General features: G+C 36.7%; 2 protein-coding genes across 2 annotated transcripts in view; one reads left to right on the top strand and one right to left on the bottom strand.

The window, feature by feature from the left end:
* Positions 1 to 21,300, top strand: part of LOC139144757 (ubiquitin-protein ligase E3B-like) — a 75,348-nt gene that overhangs the window by 47,893 nt on the left and 6,155 nt on the right. Inside the window, exons 18-28 of the mRNA XM_070715486.1 lie at positions 823 to 934; positions 1,343 to 1,442; positions 1,571 to 1,690; positions 2,948 to 3,025; positions 4,047 to 4,145; positions 5,074 to 5,184; positions 6,095 to 6,232; positions 9,657 to 9,781; positions 18,387 to 18,569; positions 20,069 to 20,180; positions 20,737 to 20,829. Of these exons, the coding sequence (XP_070571587.1) occupies positions 823 to 934; positions 1,343 to 1,442; positions 1,571 to 1,690; positions 2,948 to 3,025; positions 4,047 to 4,145; positions 5,074 to 5,184; positions 6,095 to 6,232; positions 9,657 to 9,781; positions 18,387 to 18,569; positions 20,069 to 20,180; positions 20,737 to 20,829 (1,271 nt within the window). The remainder of the gene's footprint in view (positions 1 to 822; positions 935 to 1,342; positions 1,443 to 1,570; positions 1,691 to 2,947; positions 3,026 to 4,046; positions 4,146 to 5,073; positions 5,185 to 6,094; positions 6,233 to 9,656; positions 9,782 to 18,386; positions 18,570 to 20,068; positions 20,181 to 20,736; positions 20,830 to 21,300) is intronic.
* LOC139144759 (galanin receptor type 1-like) lies at positions 11,251 to 14,863 on the bottom strand. The gene is made up of 2 exons (XM_070715489.1): positions 14,516 to 14,863; positions 11,251 to 12,180 (listed from the first exon to the last, which is right to left on the bottom strand). The coding sequence occupies exons 1-2, from the start codon at positions 14,661 to 14,663 to the stop codon at positions 11,393 to 11,395; spliced, it is 936 nt and encodes a 311-aa protein (XP_070571590.1). The 5' UTR covers positions 14,664 to 14,863; the 3' UTR covers positions 11,251 to 11,392.

Consider the following 21,300-nt stretch of genomic DNA (forward strand, 5'->3'; position numbering starts at 1 on the left):
TTTGGTATACAGGTTTCTACAGATGAGCTAAGTAATATATATTGAATTTCTGATGAAATCTGTAAATTTGTATTTTTGGGAAAATTTTTGCCATTTTAGGTCAAAAAATGTGTATTTCCAAAACTACTCATCTCATAGCTTTGAAATTTGATATACAGGTTTCCATAGATGAACTAAATGATATTTATTGAAATAATGATGAAATCTGCAATTTTGAATTTTTGGGGCAATTTTTCCCATTTTGGGTCAAAAATATGCGTTTCTCAAAAAGTACTGGTCTAACAGCTTTGAAATTTGGTGTACAGGTTTCTATAGATGAACTAAATTTGAACTTTTGAAATTATGATGAAATCTGCAATATTTATTTTGGGGGGCAATTGTTGCCATTTTTGGTCAGAAAATTTTATTCTCAAAAAAACTACTCATCAGATAGCTTTGGTTGACATGTTCTTAGGGATGATCCGATGTGATATATTCAAAGTATGATGAATTCTTCAATTGTGTATTTTTGCAGCTATTTTAGCCACTTTTTTCAGGCCACTGCATTGAGCTATCAAAGATTTCCACCTTCTTCATCAACATGTGTCAAAAAAAGTTATTCTCTATATAAACACAGCGGAGCTATATCGGCCGCTAGGTCGCTTGTTTTATCAATTCCCATGCCGTTTGACATGATATGTGAAACTTTTCTTCCATCAATGAGAACTTTCCAAAGTCACTTGTGTATCTTTGTAGCTTTAGGTTTACACTGCAGCCAATGATATTGATATAGACTTCTCAAAGATAATTATGATATTTCAATTCCTGTTTTTATTTTTACAGATAGTAAATCTAAATATTCGAATTTATTCAACTCATGCCATAATTTATTGATGTTACTGTATGATAGAGATTGTAGGAGATCCTTTACGCCAGAAAATCACTGGTTGATGAAGTGAGTATGTTTTCGTTGTATGTAGACAGTGTATACACAGGTGTCAGATGTTGTTTACAAGTTGTAGTTACAGAGTTATATGTGTTGCTTGTTGTATAGTATCAGGTGCAATTTTTTGAAATGTAAAATGGAAGAAATTTCTGTGAGGGACAGATGGTGGATGTGATAATCCAAAGGAAAACATCTAATCATGCACACACTTTTAGAAGTATCTTCTAATTGTGCCTCATAATTATTTATCAGCCATGGAGTCTCATAAGGTGATGAACTCTTTGAATATGTAGATGAAAAAGTTGAAATTAAAGTGTACCAAAAACTTCCCTCATCCTTCAATTGAAAACATAGGAATGTTCATACCATTCTATTTGATCCATTTCACATTACTAACATGCCCTTTCCTCATTCTAGGGATTTGAAAGCCAGTGTGTTCGTATCAGAGTTGGAGAAGGCCAAGAGAAGAGCACAAATTGTGCTGCAGAAAATACCACACGTCATTCCACATAGAGATGTAAGCTGATTATTTTGTCCTTCATAAATTGGCTTACCTTCTTAGACTCTGTGTAAATCTATGTGATGATAGTGCCAATCTTATTGCTGCCCGAAATTTTAAAATGATCGTCTTTTTCCATCTCTCAGAGAGTAATACTATTCAGGAAGTATGTATCAAATGAAAAAGCTGCCCTGAGCATTACAGAGTCTGTTAGTGCTTCACCGGCATCAACACTTATTACAGTACACAGACCAAGGCTTATTGAGGTAAGTCATTGATGCATCATTTACAGCAATACATAGACCTAGGCTTGAAATCATTGATGCCTCACTAACATCAATGTACAGACGTAGGTTTACAGTCGTTGATGCATCATTTACAGCAATACATAGGCCTAGGCTTGAAGTTCATTGATGCATCATTTACAGCAATACATAGACCTAGACTTGAAGTCATTGATGCATCATTACAGCAATACATGTACCTGGCTTGAAGTCATTGATGCATCATTTACAGCAATACATAGACCTAGGCTTGAAGTTCATTGATGCATCATTTACAGCAATACATAGACCTAGGCTTGAAGTTCATTGATGCATCATTTACAGCAATACATGTACCTTGCTTGAAGTCATTGATGCATCATTTACAGCAATACATAGGCCTAGCTTGAAGTCATTGATGCATCATTTACAGCAATACATAGACGTAGCTTGAAATCATTGATGCATCATTTACAGCAATACATAGACCTAGCTTGAAGTCATTGATGCATCATTTACAGCAATACATAGACCTAGGCTTGAAATCATTGATGCCTCACTAACATCAATGTACAGACCTAGGCTTGAAGACATTGATGCATCTTTACAGCAATACATAGACGTAGCTTGAAATCATTGATGCATCATTTACAGCAATACATAGACCTAGGCTTGAAGTTCATTGATGCATCATTTACAGCAATACATAGACCTAGGCTTGAAGTTCATTGATGCATCATTTACAGCAATACATAGACCTAGGCTTGAAGTTCATTGATGCTTCATTTACAGCAATACATAGACCTAGGCTTGAAGTTCATTGATGCATCATTTACAGCAATACATAGACCTAGGCTTGAAGTTCATTGATGCATCATGACAGCATTACATAGATTGAGGCTTGATGTCATTGATGCATCACTTACAGCAAGACTCAGACTGAAGACTGAATCAATAATTTCCATTTTGTTTTATCTAATATGTCAACACTATCTGGTGATCAAAATAGTGACCATACTAAGACCATGGGAGACTCTGAAAACAGACCGTTGATCTTCACGGACAACATGTGTATTATTAAATGTCTATCTACAAGCTCATGATGATGTTGTTGAATCAAAATGAAAATTTTCAGCTACATCTTCAAGTAAATCAATTTCAGATCATATGATCAGCATACATATTTATTAACAAATCAGAATGTTGTCAAGTTAACATTGCAATCAGATGACTAAAATTCCTGTTTTTATTGACCTGTAGGATGGGTATCGTCAACTAGCTGCACTGCCCGCACAGTCATTAAAAGGAGTAATAAGAGTTAGATTTGTCAATGAACAGGTAATGTTACTATAAATCATTTAGAGTGTTTTTAAACAAAATAAATTTTAATTCAGTTTCTGATATTTTATCGTAAGATTCCATTGTCAAGAGTTTCAGCCTTTCAGTAAATCTTAAACGCAATTGCTGTTACTTATACAAGTTTGTCTCACCAGTATTGCTGTCCCATCAGTGTATTAAGACTCATCACAAGTTGAAGGGGCAGTACCCATAACTTTCAGTGATTTTATTCACTATTTTTGTTTTGTGGGTCAGTTACATGTCATTGTTGACGACCTCCTATTCAGCTGCTGATATACTCTCTATTTGTGTAAAATGCAGTGTTCCTGTTTACGTTTGAATTCTAGTCCGGACCAGAATTCACTTGTCAGCAATAACAATGCTGTTGACACATGTACAGACTGAGTTGATAAGCTGAAGACTGGGTATCTCAATATGCTTTAGTGAAAAAAAATCAAAGCTATAGCGACTACCTTTAAGGTAAAATGTCTAGCATTGATTATTTGAATTCATCTGCTCTATCAAATCTGTTACTCAAATTTGAGTGAGGATTTCTTGAATGTTAGAATTTGTTTAAGGTAGATCGCGCCTCGGGGACAGATATTTGGACTCTCAAACTTTTACAATTCTTTTCTGATATACCACTTGTGGGGGTTTGATGTAGGAAAACTTTCACCGGCTTAGTTTTTCGGAATTCGAAAATTGTATTTTTCTCCATAGAGTTAATACAGGGATGGTGGCCATTTGAATTTTAAATATTGGTAAAGCTTGAGTTATTTGTTTCTCTTGTACCAAAATTTGCACCATGACCCCCGATTTTTATTATTGATTTTGAAAGAGAATGGTTGAAAGATTCCTTGGGGAAAGTTTTATTAAAAGTTTAAGTCTTTCACTGTTGAGGTGCATACTACCTTAATGAGATGTAGTCCAATTTTCTCACTACACATGAATCCCACCATGGATGGGACAGAGCAGTTTGCTGACTTCAATAAATTCTGTCTTCATGGTTTTTATTTTTCAGGGTTTGGACGAAGCAGGAATTGATCAGGATGGTGTCTTCAAGGAATTCCTGGAGGAAACTATCAAGACAGTCTTTGATCCATCACTTAATTTATTCAAAGTAAGTGGAACAGTGACAGAGAAATTGATGAGTGAAAAAATAAATTACAAATTTCTGCAACATTTCGGAAGCAGTCAGCTAGCCTGTAAAGCTGCATGACGAATATCAAAACCATAATAAATTTTCCTAAATCTGTGCCAACAATTTACATTTTTCTCAGCTGTGCTCAAAGTTGTACCAACAGGAAACCCAACAGAATCAAATTTTCCAGTTTTACATGTTTTAAAGAATGGTAACAACATGGAGAGCCAAAAGCAGGAGAGAAGTTTTACTGATGGGGCATACTTTCATGTGCAAGAGTTGCATTTTGAACATTGCCTTCTAATAGCACCAATGTGGGAGTTGATGGCGTTATTACGTTGAATGTCAAAAGCCATAGGGCTGGTTTTAATTCAGAGTGATTTCCATTCCATTGTCAAAACCACTGGTGTCATTTTGTAAAGTTATTAAAATAAAATACAACAAAGGAGACGTGAGGACATTACCGCAGTGTACCACCCGACATGAAGTAGAGGGTGATACGTTGGCTAAAGTCTTGAGTACATCCTTTACAGTACCGTAGTTTAATCATAACCTTGATTATCATGCATCTTTACATTTATGAATAGGACATCAATGTCAGCAGTTTCTGCTCTGATTTATGGCACAAATATGGAACGATATCCTTGACCTGCTTCTGTTAGCTTGTACATCTACACATAAAGGAGCACAAGACACATTCTGACAATTGTCCAATGACAATGGTCCCTTGAAACTGTCCACAAACACATGCGCAGAGGCCTCAATAGAATGCCGTTGACTTGACGTGCCTCGAAACAGTCAGTGTTACGGAACCCAAGTTCCATGCTGCTTTTATAGCACACGCAAAAATCAAATCTACTACTCTTGATGGTAGATATATGAAAACATATTTTATGTTGTGTTTCAGATGACAAGCGGGGAGCAGAGGTTGTATCCCAGTCCAACGTCTTACATACAGGAGAATCATTTACAGTTATTTGAATTTGTTGGTAGAATGTTAGGAAAAGCTGTCTATGAGGCAAGTGAATTCATGTAGGAGTGTTTCATCTCCACTTCGGGATTCATTAATTCAGTTCTATCAATTACGGTAGTATGCGCCTCGAAAGTGAAAGACTTAAACTTTTGCTCAAACTTTCCTGAATGAAACTTTCATTCATTCTCTTACCAAATCAACAATAAAAATCAGGGGTCACCGTGCAAAGTGTGGAACTATCGAAACAAATTACCCAACGTTTTGCGATATTTGAAATTCAAAATGGCTGCCATTCCTGTGTTAACTCTATGGGGGAAAAACTAAATTCTGGATTTTCGAAAAATAAGACGGTGAAAGTTTTCTTTTTCCAAGAGCTTTACAATGAGCCCCCACAAGTGATAGATCAGAAAAGAATTATAGATATCTGAGCTTCCGAATATCTGTCCCCGAGGCACATTCTACCTTTAATTTGTAAAAAGGGAAATCAAAATCATCATGAAGAAAGGATTGAAAACCTATGAAATAGCCAAACAACAGGTTTTGCCAGTGAGGACTTGGTCATAACCAGTAATATAGTAAACAAAGAGAGGATATTTTCCAGTTGACCATAATACCTGGTTATAGAGAACCGTATTTGCTCATGGTTATATCTCTAGGACTCAAAACATTGCTGTGTATGTAAGATATTTGCAATTACTTTTTGTGAGAAGATAGGATATCTTTTCAATTGTTGAAGCACCAAAATTTCTGTAGACCCAGATTAAATTTTTATCTTTTATCTTCTGTCTACCAGAAGTAGATCTGAAAAGAATCATCTTATTTCGTTTTACCACGATTTCAACCTTAATACTGATATTGATCACAGAAGTAATGAACACTAACAAACAGCTTGTTGATTTTTCCAGAAAAAATATCCCATCATTAGGATAAGTGGTTTTCTCTCCTTTCTCAACAGGGTATAGTTGTAGAAGTGCCTTTTGCGTCATTCTTTCTGTCACAAGTGTTGGGTCATCAGCACAGTTCTCTCTACAGTCCTATCGATGAACTTCCATCGCTGGACCCAGGACTGTACAAGAGTCTCACATTCATCAAGGTATGTGGTTTTCAAAACACTCGATCCAAATAGAAAAAGCTGACTATCTGTCAGCCAGTTTAGGCAAGTGTTGAGAACAATGAATCAAGAAGAAAATGGTTGCCAAATATCATTATCTGAAGAGATTCCATTTTAAGTAAGGGTTAGATTCATGTGTATAATATAATGATACCTAATAAAATAATGTTATATCATACCAGTATATTGATTGCGCAAATACAGGGATCTGATTGGTCGAGACGCGAAAAGAACCGTGGTATATTCGTGATATACCACGGCTGGCATACGCGCAAGCTCTCAGCTTGAGCAAAATCCGCTTTTGACGTTCAAAGCCAGTATTTCAATATACTGTTATGATATAATAATATAATAGCAATAAATCACACCCAGTGACGGTACACCACTCGCTATCGCTTGTGCATATGTGTCATGAACTGGTCAAAATTTAGTGGTGTAACTGTCGCTGGGTGTGATTTATTAGTCCCCACGGACACCGTCCGGGGGGACTTATAGGTTTGGTCATGTCCGTGCGTGCGTGTGTGCGTGCGTGCGTCCGTGCGTGCGTCCGTCCGTTCACGCAGATATCTCAGACATGCCCAGGTCAATTTCTTTCAAACTTTGCACAAGGATAGTTCCCTACCCCATACAGATGCACGTCCATTTGTTTCACAATGCGATCAATTTTGGCCGTGTTAGAGGACTTTTTAGTTTTCACCTCCATAGACTCCCATGTATAAGGCAGTCTCCATAGACTCCCATGTATAAGGCAGTCCATAGACTCCCATGTATAAGGCAGTCCATAGACTCCCATGTATAAGGCAGTCCATAGACTCCCATGTATAAGGCTAAGAAAAATAAAAATTTAGTTTCTCATCGTATTCATATTGCAAAAAGGATGCAGTGACACAGTTTTTAGTCCCCACGGATGAAGTCCAGGGGGCTTATAGATTGGGTCATGTCCGTCCGTGAGTCCATCTGTGAGTCCATCCGTTCACGCAGATATCTCAGATATTTTGACAAAATGTCACGTGACCTTGGTGACCTTTGACCTCAAATATACATATTTGTCCATAACTCAGTAACCACAAGTGCTACATCCTTCATATATGGTATGATGGGACAGCTTATGACGCCACATATTGTACCTCATTAATTATGCACATATCTAATTTTGAGCGAGCCAATAGAGCTGGAGGTCTGTTTTTTGGTATATAGGGATAACTTAGCAATACTATTTTTTTTTCAAAATGTCACGTGACCTCGGTGACCTTTGACCTCAAATATACATATTTGTCCATAACTCAGTAAACACAAGTGCTACACCCTTCATATATGGTATGATGGGACAGCTTATGACGCCACATATTGTACCTCATTAATTATGTGCATATCTAATTTTGAGCGAGCCAATAGAGCTAGAGGTCTGATTTTTGGTATATAGGGATAACTTAGCAATACAATTTTTTTGACAAAATGTCATGTGACCTCGGTGACCTTTGACCTCAAATATACATATTTGTCCATAACTCAGTAACCACAAGTGGTACACCCTTCATATATGGTATGATGGGAGACCTTATGATGCTTCATACTGTACCTCACTAATTATGCGTATATCTAATTCTGAGCAAGCCCATAGAGCTGGATGTCTGATTTTTGGTATATAGGGATAACTATAGGATAGAAATTTTTTGACCAAATGTCATGTGACCTCGATGACCTTTGACCTGAAATATATGTTTATGTCGATAAATACGTAACCACAAGAGCTATGTTCTTTATATTTAGTAGGGTGGGAGACCTTATGACAACACACGCTTTACCTCATTAATTATGCACACATCTAATTCTGGGCAAGCGAATAGAGCTAGAGGTCTGATTTTCGGCATATAGGGATTAATTAGCAATACAATTTTTTTTCAAAATGCCACGTGACCTTATGACCTTTGACCTTGATTATACATATATATGCATAACTCAGTAACCACAAGTTCTATACCCTCCAATTCTGATAGGATATTAGACCTTAAGATGTCACATCTTGTACCTCATTATTATGCACATATGTATTTCTTGGCTGGCCAATACAGCTAGAGGTCTGATCTTTTTTCCCGATTTAGAACCATAACTTAGACATGCCTCATGTGTTTCAAATTGGGAACAACGACATAGACCTATGTGCCCACAGATCTCAACATATACACTCCAGTGATACTTCTTAATTACATTTCCCTGCCCCATCAAGACTAATACTCCCCTATTACAAGTGGGGACTATGTCATTGTCAATGACTTGTTGCTTAAATAATCTTCATTGCCAATTGATGGAACTGAAAGGAATACGCCATGGTGTTGCCAAAAACACAGTTGCAAAAACACTATTTTAATACTCATAAAAGCAGTGGCTCTCTTAATGCAGATGATGTAAAAAGACTGTAAACTCATGTAAAATATGTCTATATATTGCACAAATATAGAGATCTCATTGTGTGAGACTTCATACTGTCTGTGGTACATTCATGATAAAGCACTATTGAAATATACACAAGCTGTCCCTTCATGTCATATTTCATATATATACTAACTAATATATACAAATACAGGCAAAACTTTCTCAATTAAACATGACCTTGATTGCAAGTCCAGCAATGTCATCTACTCTTTAACTTGTCGCACATGCAATACCCAATACGTCGGTAAAACAACCCAACCCTTCCACAAAAGATTGAATGGTCATCGTTCCAACATTAAAACAAATAGAGCGGACAGATCACCATATGTTGTTCCACATTTTCGACTACCAGGACATCTTCTCCAAGATAATGCTCTCTCGGCCATACTTTTATGTCATGTCCCTAACGTGAAATTGTTGAAAGAGCTGGAAAGTCTCTGGATACGTCGGGCAGACACAATGTATCCTAATGGACTGAATGATATGAGCCGACTTCAGTACACAACTAGTTTCTTATATTTTCATGTCTCCACCCCTATAGTTTGTTTTGGTTTCACCTTCTTGTTCATCTTGCGCAAGCGTTCCTATTTTAGTCACTGGTTGATAAAGATATGCTAGTCATATCGAACGTCGCAAATCAGCCTAAAATTCTACTTTGGGATTGGAGGTGAGATCGACTTGGAACAAAACACCAGTTAAGCAAGTCACTAGAGTACTAACTTTTATATATATATATATATATATATATATATATATATATATATATATATATATATAGATATATATAGATATATATAGATATATATAGATATATATATAGATATATATATAGTATAAAAATCTTCCAATGAAAGTCCAGTAGTTTTGTTGCACAGTAGATTCCTTCTTTCTGTCAATCCTCAGCAATGCACACAACAGTAGAAGTTCAGTGACCAGTTGAACATTGACCTTTGATGCTGTGTTTTGTTTTTAGCATTATGACAACGACATAGCAGATCTGGATCTGACCTTTTCCTATGATGAGGATGTGATGGGAAAAGTAATCACCCATGAACTGATGCCTGGAGGCAGAGCCATTCCAGTCACAAATGAAAATAAGTGAGTACAGTCTCTGATTTGATAAACTGATCATTCAGGGAGAAAATACTACAAGTAATGATTCATTACTACAGTAACTATGTAACTTCATTCAAGTACCCCTCCAGTTTTTGGCATTTTTCATGCAATTTTAGATCCCATTTGCTATACATAATGTACATATATGTGTGTGTTTTTCTGCACACATATGCTCGTGTGTGTGTGTGTGTGTGTGTGTGTGTGTGTGTGTGTGTGTGTGTGTGTGTGTGTGTGTGTGTATATATATATATATATTTCAAATGTACTTAAGTATGTATGTATGTATGTATGTAGTATGTATGTGTGTATGTGTATGTATGTATGTATGTATGTATGTATGTATGTATGTATGTATGTATTATTATAGATATATGTATTTGTGTGTTCTGTGAGGTGTGCAAATTGTGTATATGCAATACATTGCCATATGACTGACTACCATCTCTGCTTTTCATTTGAGCTGAGACTATGCTCTGTATACACTTTTACCATTAGTTCTTTTGTTTTTCAAATTCTCAATGTTTAGCTGTTCACTGTAAGAGACGTTTAGCCAGCTTTGATTTCACTGATACTTTATGTTATCAAAGAACTCTGGGCATAATTAGGACAAAAACATGTTACTACATACATTATCATATGTGAATTGTGAGTGCTGTGTGACAGGGTTGTTATTAATGGAGTTGTACTGGGTAGAGTCAGTGTAGAGAGCTGTAAAAAGCATTTTGTCCATGAGTAGCACTGGTCATGATTGCAGACAATGCTTAGTTTGTCACCAAATGTGTGCAACATTCACTACTGCCAACAGAAGTGCAGACAAATTTTGTTTCCGTGCATCTGTTTTATTTCTGCAGTCTGTGCTGTTGGATTCTTTTACATCTGATTTCATCATCAGTAGTATGAATTTGCCAATTGCTGTGAGAGTAGTTTTCTATGGTCTTGTAAGTTCTTGTCAAGATGTGTTGGGACAAATATTCATTTTCACATATTAACAGACATTGTTATGAGTCAGCCTTAGTCATGCTCATCGCTGGCATGCCGAATGTATGAGGATGTCACCTGTGTTTGTGCAGCACGCAACAAAATAAAATTGTCATTTCCAAATATCTGGAGATAGCAATGTTTTGGATGGAAAGTTCCGCAACTTGCAAATGTCACAGATATTGATAAATTAATTAAAAATTAAAATTAAAATTAAAAAAATGTGTTTTTAAAATGTTACCAAGTGGGAGTGCCACTTTAATTGTCTGAATAATCATTTCCATCTTCATAAAGAGGTACGCCAAGGCTATGTTACAGTTCTCAGAAATAGACCAGGAATGAACAAACTCCAAAACTTTTGTTTGTTAAACCAGTAATTTTTTAGAAAAAAAAAATAGATAGTTTGTGCCTTACATATTATGGAAATATAAATATGAATCTGTTCGGTGGATGCAACAATTCACCTTCCTATACTCCTTGTGTAAGTGTCTTTTTTTCCAATGGAATTTATAGCACAGATCTTCTTTCCAGAAAACAACATGAATGAGTTTACAATATTTCACACAATCACTGTGCTACTTCCTGCATAGACAGTACAGAGTCCATGCATACTCGTCAAGGTATCAATTGTTGACTGTTGCTACGGCAACATTTACAGCACTCCCTGCACAGAACTAAAACTTTCTGTTTGAGTGGCTTTGTAATGCTGATATAGATAAATGGATTGATGGCGTTGTTTGATACCACAATTACTTGACTGGCAGTCATGATGTACCAGGGGACGTTGGTAACCATGGATACAAAGGTAACGCAGACTATTGGTGTACAGCAAAACATGAACGTACCAATGACAGCCAGGATCTGCCTGGCAATCTTGATGTTAGCAGCGCGTGTCCTTTTCTTTGGCAGTTCCATGTTGCCTGGTAATGTTTTCTGAGCTTTCCTGGCAATTCGGAAAATCCCCAAATATGCAAATACAATGATTGATAATGGCAGTAAGTAGCCAATCAGGTGTAAGCAGATGGTGTAGATACCAGAAGAGTCGGCTGATAGGTGCAGCGAACAGCAGTAATTGACAACAGTCAGATACTTGGGTATTGCCAGAGAGGGCAGCATCATAATTACAGAGTATAGGAAACTTACAACAAGTGCAGTCATGAGACGGTTTTTGGTCAGTAAAATCTTGTGGCGCAGTGGTCTTGAGATCCTTATATACCGCTCCATGCTCATTGTTGCAAGGATACATAGGGACGTCAGAAAAAAGATAGAGGAACCAAACGCCTCGAATTTGCACAGTGGGTCTCCCAGCAACCATTCACCCATGATGGAGAGTACAATGGCATTTGGCATGAAGAAGATTCCAAAAATAAGTTCAGTTATTGCCAAGGCCAGCAGACACATACCTGCAGCAACAAAATCAATGAAAAAAGACAATCAAAATAATTTTGAATACGGAATCAAAGTCACAAGTGTATTTTTACTGTTTCACACCATTATATTCAGATTGTACAGAAGTTCAAAAGTTCAGAGGTTCTTTAGCCCTCCAAAGCTCTTATTACCGGACGAGGCCATTGGATTATGTCTACTTAACCAAGACTTGAACTGTTGGTGCAAGGTCACACTTAGTATTCCATGGTTGAATCACAAGGCAAAGCCTTGCATGCACTGATAAAATTACTCCCTTCTACACTCAGTAAATGATGATATTTGATATTGTGAGTGTTCACAGAGGATAGTTTGCCAAATGTGCAATTTTCATGATTGTGTTGTATTTTCACCAATGTCCACTAGAGATCTGTATACTTCTGTTTTCAACATTTGTTGTGAATCTGCAAGGTGTTGTGAAGGGAAGTGTCAGGGTTAATGTATGCATGATGGTAGAGGTCACCGGCAGGTCAGGGTTCAAAGGATGCAAGTATTAGGGGAAACATTTTTAGCTATCAATATTGAGTTTTTCAGTTTTGAAGGTCAGCATATTTTACATGTTCAATAAGGCATTGATTACAGTGCAAATTACAGAATCTGTGGCTGAAGGGTTGGTTGTAAGTATGATATTCACAGCCAGCCTCCAAGGATGATATTCCACAATTGAAACAAAATTGCCACCTTCATGCAGAAATAATTGAGCCACTAATTGAAAAAATGTGCGAAGCAGCATGCAGGTGTTCCTTCTCAATGCGTTGAGTCAAGCATTGTTGTAACCTTACTTTTTAAGTAACCTTGCTCTTTTTATAAACCTGTGTACAGTACTGTGTACAGTACTGTGTAAGGTACTGTGTACAGTACGTACTGTGTACAGTACTATGTACAGTACTGGGTACAGTACTGGGTACAATATATAATACTGTATGCCTGGAATTTCAACATAAGATTCTATTTTACTCTACAGTTGTGTATCTAGATGAATATGAAACTAGTCTTATATTTAACCATTTGAGTGCTGTAATTTTCCCTACCAAAATTTACCAAATTTTATGAATTTTTTATTTTATTTTGGTACTTATGGACCAAATGGCCACAACTTTTCATTTGCTCCAGTGTCTGACCAAAATTTCGGAAAAAATCTGAAAAAATTGTCTACATCTGAAAAAAGTTGTTGACGATGTATTCCATGAAGGCAACAAAAGTTGACTTTGGCACTCAATGTGCAGTGTGGACAGTGAACGAAGACATGGATCAAAGTGAACTGAAATCAATGCAAGCAGACAGCTATCCATTGATAATTATCAAACATTCAAATCAGTTTAGCCTGAAGTCAGTAGAGACAGAGATTTACTTAGGAGCAGTTTCAATCAAAACTAATCGTATTTGGTTTTCACAGTTTGAAGATATCAGCAGCTGTATTTTATGTATTTGATTCTTTAACAATTCATCTGCGCTCTTTTGATTGCTTTTGCAAACCCATTCCATCCATAGACCAGAATCTGTTTGTGTTAAGATGGCATTTCATGTAATTAACATATTTGTTTTCAACACATTATTATATTTCTCATTCGAAATGACATGAAAACAGTGTCATACTATATATTTTCAAAATGCAAGGAATCCAAAGCTAAGTATGGTTGCAGTAGTTTACTTAAAGGGGTTCATATTTGGGGTAAAAAGATCAATGGTGGTTCAAATAATAAAAATTAATTTTAATCCAAAAATATGATAATATATTAATGCAAAGTTTGTGTAGAAAAAACCTAGCAGTTCTGTTTTGTATTATCTCTTCTCATCATTAAATGGCAGGGCTTGAAAAACTTGACTTTCAAAAAAGTTATTGAAAGCATGAAAAACAAATTATAAAACTCTATTGCCAAATAAAATCTTTTTTTAGCTTTAATATAGAATTTTCAAAAAAAAAATGCAGAAATTTCACAAAATTTAACCCAGCCAGAGGAGAGTTATTATACTTTTGCAATGTTGAAAATAGGAAAAAAGAAGCCAGGATATTGGATGATTTGCATACATTTGCATGAATTTACAAATATTTCTCGCCTAACTTATGACTGCTTGTTATGTTGAAAAGGAAACCCTAACAAATCATTTAAAACCGAATTAATATTCATAAAAAGAATTGAATTAGGAAAAAAACTGCAAATTAATGTGCAAAAGCCCATAATCTGTATTGCTATCCAAAATGCAGTTTTGTGAAAGTACTGAAGCATAACACAAGTCGGTTGAAATTCAACACACATTAAGTGATTTAATGTTAGATGAAAATAGGCGAGATTTAAAGAGTTCTGTTCTTACCTGTGTGCGTTCTGAGCTCTGGAATCCGTGAGATAGCTATGATGTTGAACCCGTTGCCAGCAATTGTCAGGAAGTCCAGTATACTAAAAGTGATGGCCAGGGGATAGTTGGGGACTGGGATACCCAGACTTGCATTTCTCTCAGTCATGTTTGATGAGAAGGAATCGCGGGGAACATGATCACAGTGTCATTCTGAATCTCAGGGCCCAGTAGTCCTGCCTCCTCCTGATGAAATCATGTACATAATATATGCCCAAGGTTTGGTAATTGTTTTGTTTTCTTCCTCTCGGCGTTTGATAACCAGCCAACATTCTCTTCACTTCAGCCAATCCCCCAACAGAGTGGTGTCTAGAAAACGGTATATTTCAAAACCATCTGCTGTTACTGACCTTGAAATAGATAGAGTGCATTACACAGGTACATGCAGTGAGGTAAAAGTCCGCTTCACAGGGTTTGCCATTCTTTCTGTTCCATTGTCAATGTTTGATTAACATCATTGCATTCCACAAGCCAGCTTCTTTAGCTGTTTTACTAATAATTATACAGTAATTTCATTTAAAGTCGCAATATGGGTCAAAACTATCAATGTTTTATGTAAAACTAAAGCAAATAAACCGTACCATAGTGAAGTACTCTTCTTACTAGGTCAGCCTCTACACACATCTACCGAGAGTGCTCATTGTGTAAGACTTGAAAGGCGATGTGGACACAAAGCGGAACTTGACGCAAATAATGAATAATTCATGGAAAAGTTGCATTTGCCTAACTTTGGTCGCTTCATAATGTTTTGGAAATATTCTGTGCATTTTCAAGTCCAGACCATGACATGTACACAGACAAATGATAATACACATTCCAGTTCTGCTTTATGGCATGACACAGTGTTTTCACCATATTGGTCACATTCTCCCCCTTTTGTAGGTCATTATTGCCATTACATTTTAATATTAAGGTAGTTACGTATTTTACAGACACTTGCAGATTTTTATTTTTTTTCTCAGTTATAGAAATCCCAAACCCCAATAAAGTATATATTTTCTGAAAGTCCTGATATTGGGAAATCTGACCGTGCACAGTACGTAGTCATTATTTGCATTATAGTCACATGACAAGTGTTTTGCCGAATCTTCCAAAAATCGGTTTTTCCTCCCTGTAGCGAACACGCTGCATGATTTCCGGTTGAAATTTGTGCATTGACAAGCCTTGGTAATACCCCCGGTACCCTTCAAATCCGTGTCTGGGATTTCCTTCATATGCCTTTGTCTTTTTGTTATGCACTAGTTAAGGTGTTAGACTAAGGTGTTCTTCAAGGAATTGTAATTGTTGCACCATGTAATTTGCATGGAGACTCGGAGAAAAACTGCTTTTGAAAAAGGACAGAGAGAGAGAGAGAGAGAGAGAGAAAGAGAGAGATTATAATAAGGAGCACAGACTATTATTTTGTAATAAATATTGAGAAAAATGCTGAATACATGATGGAACCTCCAAACAAAGGAATAAGTATTTTTGTTCATTGCTGTTGGCTATCCTGGCTATAATTATCCTGATTTCTTTACAATCATTTATCACCTTGCTCTCCGGGGGTAGAAATTGTAAAACTTGTTCTAAGAGGTGTGTCAGAGAATTGACATGAGTAAAATAACTGGGCTAATGTTTCGTAATTGCTTCTACAGAAGAAGCAGAACGGTGTTGAAAGGCAAGGAGTATGTTATAGATCAAGACTGATTGAAGCTGTTTGCTCTTCATAATAATTTCTCTAAGTCGTCCGTAAGAAAACTATCAACCATTGTCTCACCAAATCAAGAATAAAAATCAGGGGTCACAATAGAAATTTTAGGCACTAGGGAAACAAATTACCTATTACGGATATTTGAAATTCAAAATGGCCAACATTCCTGTGTTAACTCTATGGAGAAAAATTCCATTTTCCATTTTCACAAAACCAAATGATGAAAACTCTACCACTCCAAGAGCATCAAAATGAACCCTGCATACAAGTGCTAGACCAGAAAAGTCTTTGAGAAATTGAAAGTCCAGATACCTGTCGCCAAATTGCATTCTACCGTACAGTATTTAGAACATTCTGAATGCCTTGCTATAGCAAAATGGGAAGATCAGCATTCAATCCATACCTCAAATAAGATATGATAGGTTAATATATTAAAAACCAAATGAATTACAATATATAGAAGTTTCTGACTATAGTCTACATAGTGCCGATATTAGTACCACAATATATATAGCTGTTTTGATTCAGCAGTCTCCATAACTCATCCTTTTCTAAAAATTTTCATTTTGGATACTGTAAAGTGTAAGTCAGTGGTGGTCTTTAATCATTCATTTTCAGAGATTTCATTCTGGTAGGCCCATGTAATAGAACTGTCATAGTTCATTGTGCCCCAAGCCATGCACCATGAACCGAGAAGTAGGAGAAAATGCTCAAGGCAGACCATGAAACCTGTGCCTACATTGGTACAACGTGTGCGCGGCAAACAAAGGAAACCAGACAACGGTGCAGCATAACATGTACTTCACAAACAAGCTAGAGATTCTCTTGTAATGACAACGTACCTGTTATCCTCATAAGTACTTACCTGTTGAGTCGATTCTTGTCCTTAAAGGAAAACACAATGCTGTTTTTTCAAACTTTGTGGTGTAAGTCGCTTCAGCACCTTGCACTTTCTCTCTCTCTCCTCCTGTATGTTACTTAATGCAGTAACATGAGAACTGTTTATTTTCCCTTTGATAATTTCATTTAAAAGGCACTGGTAGATCGTGACTCCAGCCACTCAAGCAGTGATTGGATAGCCCCTTTGCTCAAATCAATCGTAAAAAATTGCATTATCTTCATGCTGGCATTATCCTTCAGACTTTTTGGTCGTTCCAATATCACCGTCTGCTGGAAGGTCACTGTCCACTGTAATAGCAATACAAGCAATGGACTAAGTGACCCGCAGCATTCCAAAGAAGAAACAATTAAACCACCCAGTATCCACTGTAAACAAGTTTTCTTCCTATATATAGTAGGTATTAAGTGTGCTGACTGTATTCTATAACAACAGATTATTTAACCCAGCCTTTTGATTGTCCAGATCACACATGTCAGGCTTTTGTGATTTCCGTAGACCACATATAGGGTCTGTGCGAGTACACATGGCTTGCTGAATCTAAGCTCCAAATGTCACTATACCTTTGAAATTGGTAATGCAAGGTAATTTTCATATCGCTGATCATTGGAAACACTTCTTGTTGTTTCTGTTGGCCTGCTCTGCTGCTATATAAAAAGATTAAAGTTGTATTGCATGTGTCTGGTATCCCATCTGATTGGAAAAGACTGCAGATTTTTCACTGAATACTGTCCACACCTTTTAATGTAAAACTTTCTGAGGGATAAAATTTTCAACAGTGAAACTTATCTCAATGAAACACTAACAGTGTTAAAAAAAAAAAACTGAGTTTAAAATGTTAACTTTAATGTGTGTACATCATCTTACTGATATCAAGATTGAAATATTTTTTCTTCATGAAACTTCAAGATGTCCCCCTCTCACCTATCCCTTACTTTGATGAGAGAGGCACAAAACAGTGCTAAACCTTGCAGTGTATTTTGTCATTCAACATATAGTTGTGTACAAAGTAAACACAGTGTTCAAGTGACTTTTTTGTGAAGTGGCTGTCCAAAGGTATCTATGTTGCATATCTTCATGTTTTGTTCACCAGTAAGTCTGTTGTTCTTGCCTTATGTTTTCACTGAAAAAATATTCAAGCTATTTAAAAGAATACTGGCGTGCAACTGACCAACCCTGGGAGTTTTCCACGGAAACATTTCACGGGCACTTTTTCTGATTCTGTATTTTTTCATTCTTAACAGGATTAGCTACATTCATCTGATGGCACATTTTAAAATGAACGTTCAGATCCGGGAGCAAACACAGGCGTTCATCTACGGATTCAAGTCCATCGTGAACCTGGAATGGTTATCATGGTTTTCTACACCAGAACTACAGCGATTGATATCTGGCGACACCGCTGACATCGATCTTCAAGATTTGAGGTACAGAGAATCATCAGCAATTTCTTCCACAGACTCTGCCGCAGACAATGAATGTGTACAGTCATCAAAACACACTACCATCAACTTGTGGCGACAGTTTATTGACTTTTACAAGGACATGCTTTTCATGTTGAAGTTTGACACCACTTGGACCGACAACAATACTGTTCTTGATCATTCAATGGTTTTCAGCTTTTAGATGGTTACTATGCTTTCTAACGCATCGTCTGCTTTATGTGTAAACCTGATTCTAGCAATGGTAAACAGCGTGTCGGCCAAGGTTTGGGAAGATAGATATTAAAATGATATGGGAACCCCACAGTCTCATTTCTGTTATCGCCTAAAAGGATTGCATTGATATCACACTGGGGAGCCCGGGGTGCTGGCGTTGAGGTACATGTACTATACACCTCAAAGGTGAAGGATCTAAATTTTTGCTGTGTCTTTCCTCAATGAAACTTTCAACCATTCTCTTGCTACCAAATAAAGAATAAAACTTAGCAGTCACTGCACAAAAATTGGTAGCAGAGAAGCAAATTACGTAACATTTACCGAGGTTGTAAATTTAAAATAGTCGCTATACCTGTGTTAACTCTATGGGGAAAAATGAAATTTTCAATTTTCATGAAAGTAAGCAGGTGAAAATGTTTCTTTCTGCTAGAGCTTTAAAATGAGACCCCGCCCCCATAAGTTGTAGACCAGAAAAGTACTGAGAAAACTTGAGAGTTCAAATATATGTCCCTTGGTGCATTTTACACGGACAAAACACTGCGAAACCATGCAGCATGAGAATCTTTATTTTCAAAAGACATGAATTCGAAATGACTAAATTTATTTCAGATATAGTTCAAATGCTGGTATCCTAGAGGCGATGTCAAAAATTCTATGTCGGTTAAAAAACTTAATCCTTTTAGTTAGGGGGTGGAGGGGGTTAGATCCAAAAAAGTTTCTATCCGACAAATCAGCTTAAGGTAAAAATTGCGTGGGGAATGAGTATTTTGAAAAAAATACAGCAGAAATGCACATTTTTGTGTTGAAGCACGGTCCCTCCACGTGGTTAAAGCCAACGGAAGGAGTTTTTTCAACACATGCATGACTGCCCCTGCCCTGGTTAGAGTAAACAATGAAGGCTGTTGGCCTCCGAAAGGAGAAACCCGAGCTTTATTGTTATTGTTCTTGTTCATTCATCGATAAACTTCAAGTTTGTTGTTAATATTGTTGTGTTTACATTGGATGAAACACAAAATTAAAGTGAGTTCCCAGTGTTAATGATGCATTATTTAGTCATCTTTATTTCACCTCTAAAATGGTCCTTTTCTAAGAAAGGGCTTGGCAATAGAATTATTATAAGTCAATTAAGTTTCTAGGGGGGGGGGGGGGGGGGGGATAAGGGATTTAAGTTTTTGTGGTACATTGAACTTTTGACGTTGCTCCTCAGAAGAGACTGTCTTACACTGCCCTGTCACTGCACTCACTGCCTTGTCACTGGACTATTTCAGAAAACACACCCAATACTACGGTGGATTTCACAATCAACACAGAGTTGTTACCTGGCTGTGGGATATTCTACAAAATGATTTCACCAAAGACGAAAAGGCATTGTTTCTGAAGGTCAGTCAACTCACGTTATGCATTATCCAGCCTTTTGATCCTGAATTTCATTCCGTGTGACTCTACAAAACTAGGAAAACAAACTCCTGGGATGAGAGTTGATATCAACAGAGCTGTGCATAAAGAGTTCTAGTCTTGATAACATCTTTTCAGACTTTCACAGGTCCAAATAAAATTTTATGAAAGGTTGATTAAAGTTTCTTGTTGTTTAAATGTTGGCCTATAGCACAGTCTTCAAACCATTGTGATCAAGGGGGCTGATGCTTTTGGAAGTTTGGCAAAAACTATATTTTTAGTGTGTGTTTCTGTACAATACCTCTACCATATGACTTTAGAACTTGCGTATTTAAGTGGTGGTAGTACTAACCAGATATAAAAAAAATAATTCTTTTTAATAGTATGGTAACTACATTTTTGTGCATTTAAGTTTCTTTCAAGTTTCTACATTACCATAACACAGCTCACAGAGACTTGTCTTTTGCATGTTTCACACTACCACAGCAACTATTTTGCAAAAGTTTGGTTATTATTTTTCCCAATTTTCCCACCACCATAGTTTGTGACAAGCTGCTCAAAGCCTCCACTCCTTGGATTTGCCAATTTGGAACCCCCGTTCTCAATAAGATGTGTAGAAGTTAGCGAAGACCAAGTGAGTATTACGATATAAGGAATGATACGTGTAATTCATAAACTTATGGTGGTTTGCGCCTCAAAAATGTAGGACTTAGACTTTTGCTCAACCTTTCCTCAAGCAAAATTTGAACCATTTTCTTATGAAATCACGGACAAAAATCAGTGGTCGCAGTGTAAATTTTGGTACCAGAGACACAAATTACCTAACATTTATGGATATATGAAATTCAAAATGGGCACCAATTCTGTGTTATCTCTATGGGGTAAATGGGTTAATAAAATTCCTGATTCTCATAAAACTAAGCAAGTGAAAAGGCTATATACTCCGTAAGCTTCAAAATGAGCCCCTACAATTGGTTAGCCAAACGAATATTGTAAAAGTTTGAGAGTTGGAATACGTTTCCCAAAGGCGCACTGTGCCTTAATGGCAAATTTACCATACATCAGGAGACGAAGAAACGTGTGACACAGTACTTCTCGCTGTGTA

Source organism: Ptychodera flava, chromosome 12 (assembly GCF_041260155.1).
Source record: "Ptychodera flava strain L36383 chromosome 12, AS_Pfla_20210202, whole genome shotgun sequence".
Taxonomy (NCBI): Eukaryota; Metazoa; Hemichordata; class Enteropneusta; family Ptychoderidae; genus Ptychodera; species Ptychodera flava.